Below are 13,849 nucleotides of genomic sequence, written 5' to 3'. Positions count from 1 at the left end.
CATGAGTTTTAACTGAGGAATTAATGTAAGTGTAATGCAATCGGCCCCATTCGTAAATGCCTCAGTGTAATTTAGATTATGCCACAAATGCTATCGATTGAGCTTAACTTGTATTAAACCCAGAAAACCCCTTTAATATTCTATGTCTAAATTGTGTCAGGGTAAAATATAAGGGTGAAGAGAATATGATGTACATGGATTGGCTGTTTAGGTTGTTTTCAGGATTTATCATACTAACGCACCATCTTTCTTTATCCATGTAGCTGCTGTGTTCTCAGTCATAACCAGCTGACAAAATTTGTCACCGATGTAGCTGAGGATGTATTTGGAGGTCTCCAAATCCAGATTGTTTTCTTCATATCCATCTGAAGCCCAAAGACTGTGAGCCTCTTCATCATACTGATCAGGAGAGGAGAAGCCATCAATCCGGATCACTCCGTTCTTACTGTAAGAGAGGCTGGAGAGAGAGAGAATGTGTAATTAACATTTCCCTCTCTAAGAGCGATCCTGATTTGTAACAACATAATGAGAGAGAGAGGGGAAAACTGTTGACACAAGACAAGGTAGAAAAACAGCATGAGAAGTAAACACTGAGTAAATTTAATGTGATGACATCAACCTGGTCCTGCAGAGAGCCTAAGATGGCTCTGATGACGATGATGATGATATTAAATGGAAGGAAAAATAGTTTTGGAATCAGTAAGAAGCAGATCTTTTTGCACTTAATGACAACCAACAAGGCACCTAGCAATGATAAATATTTTCATACATTAAAAAAATTGTTAGAATCTATGTCTTGAGCCTGACTACTAAAAACCTCTCAACATTCTCATTGTGCTTACAGACTTGACCCAAAAACTTCCTCTATCAAGACCTTAAAATGCTAAAGCTGATATGTAAATGAAACTCTACTCTTTTAACTGATTTATTTCTTTAATAAAATGGTTAATAGAGTAGATAAAAATGTATTAAGGACACAAATTTTCATTAAAGCATTTTTTATTATGCAAATTCATTAAGCGCCATCCTGCCAGAAGATATCATATTTTATATGTACCTAAACAAATATGTTACAATGAGACTTTTTAAACACAAATAGCTACAAGTTTCCCGGAAATAGAAAATGCTGCATTCGAAGGCTGTATATGGAGGAAGGATGAAAATAAGGTTCTTTTCAAACTGTTCTGAGATCAAGTTCTAAAAAAGGTCCATTAAAAAAAACGCAGTCGGATAAGCCATTTACTGATTAGGCATTAAGTCAGCCATGTTACAAGGTTCCTGCAGAGTTAAAGTCATATTTAACATTTTAAGATCTTTTTTCATACCTGAAAATAATAAAATGTCCATACCACAACAAACCCACCCAATCTCAAATAAATAATGCATCACAGATTCTTAAACTTTAACAGGCTGGGGCAAACGTTCAACAAGGCCTTAACACTGCTTCTTAGCATATCACGGGGTATCTGAGTCAGAGTACAGTTAGTTTGTGGGACCTTTCAGGGGGTCTGAGATAATTTTGGTTGTACACAGACCGTCTGGAGTGCTCAAACAAATTAGGTGTGAAAACACCCATATGCTCTTAATGTTTTAAATCATCTCTATAGAGAAAATATGAATATCTGAAGGCAAATATTGATGGATTGTTTCTAATATCAAACATCATTAGAACAGAATTTTAGTAAGGGTGATGTTAACTTTAAAAACCCTTCATTTTGGCAAATGACACATGGTAAATACTCTGCCTTCTAACTCTGGAGCACAAATCGCAAATTCAAACTCTTCAATTCTCTCAGACTCACGTGAAGCCCTGCCCACTGATAGATAAACAGATGGCACATGTATATTTACATATCATGATATACACGATATAGCAAAATCTCTATCGATGGACACTTTATATCGTAGCCACATTATAAATATTGTCATATTGCCCAGCCCTTGTAGCGTGTGTGCTGGGTTGGAAATCTCAAACATTGTAATATGTATCTTTTTGTCTACATTGAGTGTTGTTCTGAAAGTAAAAAGCATTAAGTACAATAAGAAAATGAAGGATGTCATCCATTCAACCGTTCAACACAACCAACGCAAAGCAGATGCATTTTCCTGCGCTGCCTGAATTTATCTGTGCCTCTGTATCAGCGGCTCGTGATGCGCAAATTGTTTGAGCGCACTGTGCTCTTCCGCTGACTAGCACAATCTTGTCACAGTTTAATAGTGGCTAGCTTCCCATTAATTTCATAATCACCCTGCATGATTATGAGGAATGATTACATCAAGAGGTAGATTGCCATGCAGATGTGAGGGACTCTATATAAATCAATTCAAGTTCCCCTCTCTTGATGTCACAAGCCAGTGATTACCCCGCCAACCCCTGGTATAATCAGTGCAATATAAACATGACATGTGGCTCGACACTTCAGTCACACTTACCGGCGGAAGTGGTAGAAGCGGCAGAAGACGGGTGAGTGGGCAGGCTCCTCTCCTTTCTTAGTGCGGATGGAGCGGCACTCTCTGCACTTCTGCAGGTTGGGGCCGATTTCTGAGCATGAGTCGTCCTGAAGGAAGGACTCGCCCGTCTGCTTGAGCTTCTTCACCTTCCTCCAGTCCTTCAGCACTGATCGGGGAATGCCATCTAAAAATACACGATAACATGCCATAGATTTGTGACTAAAAATACTTATCCATTAATAATATAATGCATTTATTAAGCGTTAGGCACATAAGCAAATTAATCGTTGCAATTGAAAAGACAAACATAAGAATGCCAGCCTAAAATTTGTCAACAAGGCACAACAAAGTACATTAAACAAAATATTTTTAGTACAGAAATACTGTAATTCAAAGACATGCAAATTAAACTTTAGTTATGAAAGGGAAATATGTATCTGCAATTGGCAACATGATCTGACAACTATAGCATTTAAATAAACACTTATTTTACACACTATTTTCTTAGAATTAACCTACAATTTTGAAAAACAAAAAGGTGCATTACCCATTAACAAGGTCAGTAGATTTTGGGACTTTGGTTAATTTGTCAAGGAGGTGCAGTTATCAGCCAATGCTGATCATCTCAAAATGGCCAAATATCAAAATGGCTGATTAATAAGTGAGATGTTACAGTGAACTATATCTTCCAAAAGGCAATTCAATTACAAAGAGGCTCAATTTTGCTACACAGCAATCATCCGAAAAGACTAGTAAAACATTCAATTTTTTTAAGTGCTCTTGTGTGGTGTTTTCCAGATGAATGTGAGCATCTAGGAGCCTTATGCACAGCTGGCTTCCAGATGTTCATTAAATACACCTCCCTTTCTTTCTAGCACACTGCAAACCTTCCAATAACCCCAAAGTTAGTCAATATGAAACAGCATTCAAAATATATTTTCTTCCATAATGTGGTGCATTTCATCATGAAACATAACATTCAATGTTCTCGTAGGACTTGATTTAATCCATTGGCAGCAGACAGGATCGTGAAAAGTGAGTCAGACCTGAATGTGAGTTTTCAGTGGATTGTGAAAGCCTACTCCCCTTCTGAAATACCATCAGCACCCACATTTGAGGACGCTTTTTGACAGGGACATGGAGGCTGTAGGTCAAGTTTACCCACAAGATTATCTTAATGGAATCACTACTTTTTCAAATATATTTTTATTTGCTATTATTGCCCTAACCTTTAACATTAACTGCCATTAAATTATTAGAAAGATGTTGGCTGCATTTCCAACATCAGTAATATTCTGCTAATAAGAAGTTGTTTCAGAGTTGGAGCAAGTTATTCCATTTTAATAAAAAATTAAGAAGAAATGTCTTTCTTTTGAATAATGTGCATTGATGAATCATTAACAATTAGACCAGCCATGTGTATTAACAAATTAAATAGGGTCAATTTTGAGTTCATGCTGGCTTTATCTAATATCATGATTGTCATAGATGTAAATTAACCTTCTGTATTAAAAGCGAGATTGTAGTGTTCTAAATATGCAAGTTCAAACTGCAAAGTAGATTATGGTGCACTTACTGGAACTGGCCAGCTTAAGTTTGGTTTTTTCCTTGGCACTCCGGAAAATACCATTTGGCTTCACATCGTCCTCATCCTTCTCATTGTCTCCCTTCCGTTTCTGCATGTCATTTTGCTTCTTTTTGTAAGTGGGCTTGGGTTGCCGTTTAGTCCTTTGTTCCAGTCTGCTCTCGCTAGAGTCTGAGTCATCACCACTCTCCGAGCCGGATTCGTACGTACGCTTGAGGCCACGGCGTGTTTTCCTGTCCTCCTGGGAAAGCTTGTCCTCTTGTCCTTTGCTTTCCTTGCACATGTCCACATCATTAGATGCAGGAGCGATCAGGTTGACGGTGCATGGTTTAATTAGCTCAGAAATGGCATTCGTCCCTTTTTCGGGTTTGTTTGTGTTTCTGTCCTCCTCTGAATGTCGCGTGAGCCAGGCTTTCTTGAGCTTGTGGTAGTTAGGCTGGCACACCTGTGCTGGCTGTCCATTGGGTAATGGGCTGCCTTTGCTGGTAGGGTTGCTGGGCATGACATTGTCCTGCCCGATGGTGGGTGAGTCCTGAGAGGATCTGACACTACTGCTCTCACTCTCTGATGCGCTGCTGGAGCCACGTGACTGCGCTGCAGCCAGAGCTGCCTTGGCCTTTTTCAGGTAGAAAAGGTTTCTTGAGTAACCCTGCATAGTGCCAGCAGAGCTGGCCTGAGGCAACGCACTGGGCGAGGTGGTTCTCGAGCCACCCTCCAGTGAATCAACAACAGTTGGAGTCTGTCTTTTGGAAGCAGAGCTCTCTGGCTTACTACTACTGCTGATGCCAGAGATGGAGAATGCATGTTCTGCTCCCCCTTGGCTCTGCGTGCTAAACGCTCCGCTGACAGCAGCAGTGCTGTCATTAGTCATAGTGCTGCACACGGAATTGGTCACAGCCACCACCATGCTGGGAATGCTACCTTGTGACACTCTTATCAAGTTTTTCTTGTACTGATCACTAGGATCCTCCAAATTTGTGTTTGGTAGGATGATTCTTCCAGATTCCCTGCTCTCCGCAATCTTCAAGCATTCTGCCTGAGTCTGGCCGGCAAACAATCTGCCACCGAGCGGCTCTTTGGAGGTCATCTTGGTACCTGGCGAGCCATCGTACTTACAAGAAGAAGGGCGGACAATAACAGATGCCATGGCTGCCTGTGGCTTCCCTTGGCTATTCTCTGAATGCCAAGCCATTTTCTCATGGCTCTTTGCTTCACTACCGATTCGCCAGGCTTCGGCCGAGCCCAGCTCGGCTCTGCTCTTCTCATCTCTGAGCTCTGGGAGCAGGGTAGGCGGCTTCTGCTGCTCGGACACCTTCCCTGCTGAGCTAACAGGCTGGATGGGGGTGAGTGTAGGTGGGGAGAGGCGACCGTAAGCTCCCTCTTTGTGTGCAATCGCCTGCTGGGTGGGTGGATGAAAGACGGGCGCTCTACGCAGGGCTGGCATGCCCTTGGGCTGACTGGAGGGAGAGATGGCCGAGCTGAAGTGGTCACTGACCATCACCACTGAGTTACTAAGCGTGTGCATGGTCACTTGTTGACTGAGTTGCTCTGTGATTTTTCCCACCAGTCCCTCTCCTTCTGGCTGGTGCTTAATGAGAGGGGGAGGCTTGGACAAGGACTTGGTGTGACTGGAACTGTACGAGCCCAAAGACAAGGGGGTGGAGGCTGAAGGTGCCTTGTCGAAGTATGAATTTAGATCTTTGGATGGATAGAGTCGAGGCGGCTCATTCACAACACTATTAGACAGTGTGGTGAAGTAGTTAGTTTGGGGGAGGGACTGAGACACTGAGTGTTTGTACTTGTACAGATCAGCTACAGAGTGCTCCACCTCTTTCTCATGGATTTTGGGCTGGGAGGAAATGCGGGAGTAGGACTCTCCTGTGCGGATCTTGGCGGTGTAGGGGGCCACCTCGATGCTCTCCTGAAGGATGCACCAGTTCTCTTCCTTGTATTTGCTGGTGCGGTCAGGCCCCTCCTGAGGCATGCGTGGTGATTGCTGCTTGTTGTGGGGGGACTCCATGTAGAGACGGTGCAGCTCTTTGCTAGTGGGTGTCCGGCTGCGGTCTGGCTCTTGCTTTAGGTGGGCAGAGGCCAGGCTACGCATTGAATCCGCAAACATATTCTTCTCCCGTTCTCTGAGAAAACAGTAACCACAGTTAGAAAAGTTCACTGTTAACTTGATCAAATAAATCCAATAATAATAAAAAATGCATCAGCTTTCTTAGATGGCAGATCTCTCATTCAAAATCTTTATCAGTTATATGGTTGTACTGGTTAACATTAGTTAACAACAATAGTTAACATGAACAAACAATAAACACTACTTTTACAGCACTTATTAATCTTAGTTAACCCTCTGGTGTCTGAGGGTGTTTTGGGCCCTGGAGAAGTTTTGACATGCCTTGACATTTGGGCTTTTTTCAGTTGCTTAAACACATAATAATGGCTAAAGTCCGATAACACTGTATTCAACACAAACTGGGATACAATAATATGTGAGCAACATGTGTGTACATGTTTGTATTTTTGAGAAAATAAAGTTTGTGCGTGGTTTTTGAAAAAACTAAAATTTTAAGTCATTGAAATAAGGCCATATAACACATCATATAACTGGATCTTGTAGCATAGAGTTTTTGCTACAAAATGATGTGAAAACCATCCTGATCACTCATTCATACAAAACAATATTGTAATTTAACTTTTGTAAGACACTTTTAGTGTTGAACGGTCATATTCGAGGAGGCGTGAACTATTATGAATATGAATGTATTTCAGACCTGACCCCTCCCACTGAGGAATGTGACAGAAAGACTTAATGATCAAAATCAAGTTTTAAGTTAAAAGAAGTAATATGACTATACATTTTCTTTACATAAAGACTTAATTTTAGACCTACACTACATTTAAAAGAAGTCTCTTCTGCTCACCAAGACTGCATTTATTTGATCCAAAATACAGTAAAAATACTGATATTGTGAACAGTTTTCTAATTGAATATATTGTAAAATGCAATTTGTGATCAAAGCTGAATTTTCAGCATCATTACTGCAATCTTCAGTGTCACATGATCCTTCAAAAATCATTATAATATGCTTATTTTCTAATATGGGCATATTTAAAGTGCATTGTACTCATTTAAACCGAACAGATATTTGCAAGCACAAGCTTTGTTGATGATAATGAGGCAGCATAAACACTAGATAAAATATAATCTAAACATTCATATTATTTTTACATCATATTACATAACACAATTATATCATACAGCATACAATTTAAATACCTGCTTTAGCTGAAACAGCATTTAAATGTAACTAAAACTTGCTTATTAGGACATATTTCAAATTTCAATACTCTGAATCCTGGCTGGCAAGTCTGAAAACAGTCCCACTAGTAAAATATGTACATGTTTATATAAAATAGCATGTCAACTAATGAAAACTAAATGACTTGGTCCAGCCGAGAATACAATTCGGACGAGTAAGTCACTTTTCAAAATACAAACGTTCATCGGAGTCCTGAATAAAAATGTAACTCTTCATCACTATCCAGGAGTTTCCTCGCCTGTGTATCTTGCGATCTTTCAAACGCGCAGAAAAGTGAATGAACTAGATGTTTTAAAGGCACAGTAGGGGCGTTTAAATTTGCCTTGATCGCCTCTGCACATTACCGTATGAATAGCGCCCTCTGCCCATGGGTGTGATCACATTAGGGATAATTAGCTGAGCCATAGTATTTTATGTTGTTTCTGCTGTAATGACGAAAAAATCCAGCAGGACGCGCCGGCGCGCTCGCCGACCCCAGAGGGTTAATGTGAATAGAGCTGTTCAGCCATGACTACAATTTATAGGCGAACACAGAAATCTAATTTGCCATGGGTTCCCTCATGATATTCCAATGGATTTGTATAATGTTTTTTTTTTTTTTTAAACTAATGTTAAAAAAAAAGGTATGTGCCAAACATTACTTGACGATACGTGTTTGTTCTATAACATAAATTACATTCAAACGTGCTGGTTCTACAACATAAAATACACACAGTCATGCCTCAAACGTGAATTATGCCATGTGATTTTTTTTTTTAAAAGTCTGTAATTCAATACTGCTTCAAAATTCACGTTTGAGGTATGACTGTATGTATTTTATGTTGTAGAACCACGTATTCTAGGGGTGGGTATTGGCAAGGACTTCACGATACACATCAAGGTACGATACATATTGCAATATATTGCGATATTGCACAGTTCAACGAAATGTAAAAAAAAAAAAAAGAAAAAATACAAGTTACTGTGTACGATCTGGGTAGTCTTAATACATCACAATGATAAATTAAACACAACTGATGGTGTTGGAGTGGTCTCCTCTGACATGACAAGTGTAGCTACCATCATGGGCTTCATAGTAGTGACAATTTCTTCAGCAGCTGATATGTCTAACTCACTGAGGGTGCAGATCTCCTTCTCTGTCTTCCTCACCTCAGCTGAGAGGAGGGCAGCATGGAGGCCTGGCTGCTGTTCTAAGAAGCGGTGCAGCATGTCATGAGCACTATTCCATCTGGTAACAATGTCATTGAGCAATTTGTGTTGAGGCAGATTTAGCAGCTTTTGTTTTTCACGCAAAACACAGCTGGCTGTGGGGCTGCGTCTGAAAAAGCTGGTTATACTTCTCACGCTTCCTAGTGATTGGGCGACTGGTTTTAGCTGCAGTGCGCGCTGTGTAGCCAAATCCGAGGTATGCGTGAAACATTTAAAATGTAGCAAACCAGCTAGCTGCGCTGGTCATGTTTGATGCATTGTCTGTAACTATAGCGGGGTCCTTGCTTTTTATGTCCCATTCCTCTAATGCTCCTTTCAACAGCTTGGCGATGTTACTGCCAGTATGGTTATCATGCATTGCCCTCGTCTGCAAAACATGAGGAATCAGTTCCCAGTCCTCATTAGGGATGGGCGATACCACTTAATTTCTTTTCGATCTGATACCAATATTTTCAAGTCCAATATCATCGATACCAATATCGATACTTCTGTTAAATAAATTTTTTGCCGATTACTTTGGATAAAATGGGTAATTTAAAATAATATTCTTAGTCATTATTCAAGTCGTTATTATTATTATTATTATTATTATTATTATTATTTTTTTTTTTTGCCTAAACAGGAAATGATTAGACTTTTGTTTTGTTTACCCGTACAAAAAATAACCATTTCACTACAGTAATACAGTATAGTTTAACCATGGTATTTAGATAAACCATAGTTACCACACAATTAACCATGGTTACAACTACAATTTTACTGTAGTAAATCAATGGGTTCAATGGTAACTTCACGTTAAATATGTATTAAATTGAATAGGTGTCATTATTGTTCCTTTTATTATGCTACTATGAAAATGGTTAAAACCTGATTATTATTCTAACTAATAAACTAATTCATAATACGCAATAAACTGTTAAGCATTGTGTAATAATGTTCATGTTAACACTTTATCTTGTATTACCATATATAGACTACATAAAAATGTATGTTTTTTTTATTTATTTGTGTAATAAATATCATGTGCTTTTCTGTGTAGAGTGAAATTGTTTTCCTACTTAGAAATATAAATTATTTGATATCACGATAAAAAGGCACCAAGGACAGCAGTAAAGGGCAAAAAAAAAAAAAAGAAAAATTATCAGGAGGTGCAATAACATGCAGTATTTTCACAAAGTTTAATTGCATAAGTTACATTTAAATGTATATGCATATATTTACGTTTAGCAGGGAAATAAATATGCAGTGCAAATTATAGTTTTTCCAGAGATGCTTGTGTGTCAGATGCTGGAAATGTCCCGCCCCTTACTGAAACTGATGATTGGTTTGCAAATATCCAATCGCGTCTGAAATGAACGTTCTGATTGGTTGATCAACTCTTGATCTTGCCAGTTCTCCACAGTGCATTTCTGTTCGCATTTATAGAGAATCTCTATAAATTATTTTGTATTTTTTTAAATAAGAATAATAAAACACAATTCACTCAACGGTGCTGCGGCATCGCGTTATAAGATTGAAAAAGTTCTGGGTCAAATGCTCGTTGTTCTGGCGGCTACACGTGTCATCAGTTATGTCATGTGGGGATACGCAAAATCCTAAAACAGATAGGAGAACATACGACGTATGTATATGCCCTAGATTACACACCAGCTGTTTCTCTGATTTTCTATCATTACCTCTACAAGGCGCTGATCCCTCTTGTTTGAACGAGTCTTGTTACGTCACAAGCACTTGTCTGCTTGTGTTTTTCAGCATTTATGAATGTTAAGATGAGCGGAAGAAGAAACAGTTCCCATCCTGCACAAGTACTTGCTAATATAGCCTAATCCATTTTATTTCACTTTGAAGCTTAAGATTATTTTTCGTGATAACCAAATAATAATACCCATATAGTTAAAAAAATAAAAAATAAAATGTAGAATCTATATTTTTGTATGAGGATCGATATTTTCAATACAACATCAGTATCAGAAGTATCGATACTTTTAAGATCGATCCGCCCATCCCTAGTTCTCATTGATGTGGTGCGCCGTGATCGTAACATAATATTCTGTGGCTCTCGATGTCCAGCCATCGCACATAAGGGCCACTCTTTCTGCTGAGCCAAGAGATGGTTTTACTACTTGTTTCACCTCTTCATACATCCTGGGCACAGCTACCTCAGTAATGTGTTTGCGAGTCAGGATTTCATAGCGTGGCTCCATGATGTTAACCATATACCTGAAGCCGGTGTTTTCAATGACACTATAGGGGCGCAAATCATGACAAATGAAATGCACCAACGACGCTGAGGTAGATAGAAGTTTGTAAGTGGTGTTATCCAGTGTAGTCTGCCTGTGGTCGATAGGTTTCGGAAGCTGTTGTAACGTTATATCTCCATGGCGTCTGACAAGGTGCGCTCGTAAGTTGGTTGTGTTACCTGAAAATTTTACAGCAGCGTGACAAAGCTTGCATATTGCATTGGTTTTATCCAAGTCCATGCTCCCAGGATTGTTTTTAAAACCGAAGTGCAACCACACACATCAGCTTTATATTTTGAAGGGGCCGCTGTAATTTTGCTGCGTCTGTTGCGTCTGCCATGCTGCTTCCATCTTTTCACTCTACCGAAAATGTCACCCAGCAATTCTGGGCAGCTAGCCATACTGCGACATCTACAGGAACGGAGCTTGTAGTTCACACCGTGTTATATCGTTAAAAATAAATGTTGCAATATATTGCTGTGTAGATTTTTTAGCACAGCCTAATGTATTCTCAAGTAATGTTTACCACAGACCTTATTTTTCTCTTAAGTTCAAAAACCCCATTATAAAAACCCATGCGAAAATCCAGAGGAAACCCATGGCAAATTATTTTCCGTGTTTTTGGACTACAAGCTGAACAGCTCTATTCCCACATGCTATCCTAATACATTTAGCTCAGCGAGTAAAGAAACTGACTACTACCCCTAGAGTCGCAGGCTCGAATCCAGGGCATGCTGAGTAACTCCAGCAAGGTAACTTACGCAACCAAATTGGCCTGGTTGCTAGGGGTACATGGGGTAACCACCTCGTGGTCACTATAATTTGGTTCGCTCTTGGTGGGGCACGTGGCGAGTTGTGCGTGGATGCTGCGGAGAATAGCGTGAAGCCTCCACATGCACTATGTCTCCGCGGTAACACGTGCATAAGATGCACGGATTGACGTCTCAAACACAGTGGCGACTGAGATTCGTCCTCCTCCACCCCAACTGAGGCGAGTCACTATGCCACCATGAGGACTTAGAGTGCATTGAGAATTGGGCATTCCAAATTGGTGAGAAAAGGGGAGAAAAAATAAATGAATAAATGCAGTTAAAATATTGTTAATTTGTGATACCGAATGCATTTACTTATGTTAACAAACAGATCCTTACTGTAAAGTGTTACCACTATATAATTAAACCACTATATCATTCAACAATTTGTACATTTCCTATATCATTAAACGATTTGTAAATTTTTTAAGAACTTGTGAGTGGTGCCAAGTGTCAACTCGCTGTTACAATGACGGGGTGGTTCAAATCAGTGCAGATATTGAGAGGGCTACACTAATAGTTTAATTATAGGCACAGTCACTGAATGAGTGTACTGTGCTCATATCACATGGCATTTGTTCCACTTTGGGTCACAAAGTATTTAAGAGCTTGTCGCAGTTCCCGGCACAGCAGGACTGTGGGAATGGATTAAGCATGTGTGTGTAAATGAAAGACAGAGAGAGACACAAGTATGTGTACTCACTCTTTGTGGAGTTCTCCAGGGGTTTTGGAGAGTGGTGGACTGGAGTGTGAGCTGATCTTGATGGGTCGATGAGGCTCTGCACTTGCAGGTCTGCTTGGGACATGGCTCAAAATCCCTATTGTTTCTGCTAAGGTTACAGGGGTGGGCTGGTGCAGCCAGGGGCTGGGGGTATTCTGTAACAAACAGACATACACAAACAAAAGGTCATAATGCACTCAAGGCAACACACATCTCACCCACCAAGTCAGAGCACACAAACTGTAAGTAGGGCTTCAACACACTGCCTCGTTCTGTGCACTTTTCACATTTCTCTCACACATGCTTGTATGGAAATTCCAAAAGGTGATTCCAATTGAGCAACATTACTTTAAAGAAATTTTCCAGGACAGAAAACTTAATGAAACACACTTTAAGCAGATACAGGCATTTAAAATGTAGTCTTTATCTTCCAAGAAAGGGCAAAAAAGTTTGATGATGCATCTGGTGCTCACAGGTTTATCAAATATTTGTCTTCAACAGGAAATATTTCAATTGTAAAAAATGTTAACAGAGTAGAGACAACTACTTTTATTAAGCCAAGTCAAGTCATTTTTATTTGTACAGCGCTTTTCACAACACGCATCATTTAAAAACAGATTATCACGAAAATGTCTGATCTCTAAAAGCTTGAAGATGACATGATGCTGCGCATACACACACTGAGGCAGTGTGCACACACACTCACAAATTAGGCTTAAGTATTGCAGAGTAGGTTGTTTGTCGGGCTGAGCTCAAAACAAAGCAATTTCTGGCAGCAGTGAAAAAGACAGAGAGCAAGTGAGAGAGAGACACAAAGAGAGAGAGACTGTCCCTCCTCTAAGGGACCTCCTAACAGCCGTCACTTGCTCTCAGTCACACACTCTGCATTTTCAATTCGCACAGCTGCAAAATTAAACCTACCAGCAATATTTGAGACTTAAATCCAGAACATAACATGTAACATGAACAAAAATTGGTGTAAATTATCATTTGGTACAAAATTAACATTAAAGTCCATTTGATTTATAATCCAAGTCTTCAAGAAAAATAATAATTAGATAAAAATATATGAAAATACACCATAGCTCTCAAATCACAAAGCACTTCAGTATTTACAAAGGTCCTGCATGACAGAGAAGAACCAATGGCATCATTGGCGACAAACCTGGGAGGTGTCTTTATGCAGTACTTGGTAAAGCAGGCAAATGCAAGAGAGATTTGAGAGCTGCGGTGAAGGAAAGATTTTCAGCATGTACATTTTGTACTGTTCCACACATAAAGCTATCATATGTAAAGCTTGATATTGACAATTTCATTTCTATTGCAATTCGACTCTTATTCATATGTCCATTTTGCTAACATTTAAATGAAATGATCTCTCATCTACTGCTGTTAGTTATACAGGGCACCTTTTAACCAAGTACATTACAAAAATATAACTTTTACCATTAGTTGTATATTAATTGTAACATTTTAGCTCTTTAAAAATTTGCAAAACATTCCAT

The 13,849-nt window shown here is 39.5% G+C and overlaps 1 protein-coding gene across 4 annotated transcripts in view; it reads right to left on the bottom strand.

The window, feature by feature from the left end:
* Window positions 1-13,849, bottom strand: part of LOC127626585 (probable JmjC domain-containing histone demethylation protein 2C) — a 267,636-nt gene that overhangs the window by 31,894 nt on the left and 221,893 nt on the right. For all 4 annotated transcript variants that reach the window (XM_052102476.1, XM_052102477.1, XM_052102478.1 and 1 more), the window contains 4 exons: window positions 12,327-12,499; window positions 4,028-6,171; window positions 2,434-2,635; window positions 243-457 (listed from right to left, as the gene is read on the bottom strand). In XM_052102476.1, the coding sequence (XP_051958436.1) occupies window positions 243-457; window positions 2,434-2,635; window positions 4,028-6,171; window positions 12,327-12,499 (2,734 nt within the window). The remainder of the gene's footprint in view (window positions 1-242; window positions 458-2,433; window positions 2,636-4,027; window positions 6,172-12,326; window positions 12,500-13,849) is intronic.

This window comes from Xyrauchen texanus, chromosome 33 (genome assembly GCF_025860055.1).
Source record: "Xyrauchen texanus isolate HMW12.3.18 chromosome 33, RBS_HiC_50CHRs, whole genome shotgun sequence".
NCBI lineage: Eukaryota > Metazoa > Chordata > Actinopteri > Cypriniformes > Catostomidae > Xyrauchen > Xyrauchen texanus.
Note: the sequence above shows the minus strand (reverse complement) of the source record. Positions and strands in the feature narration are given on the sequence as shown.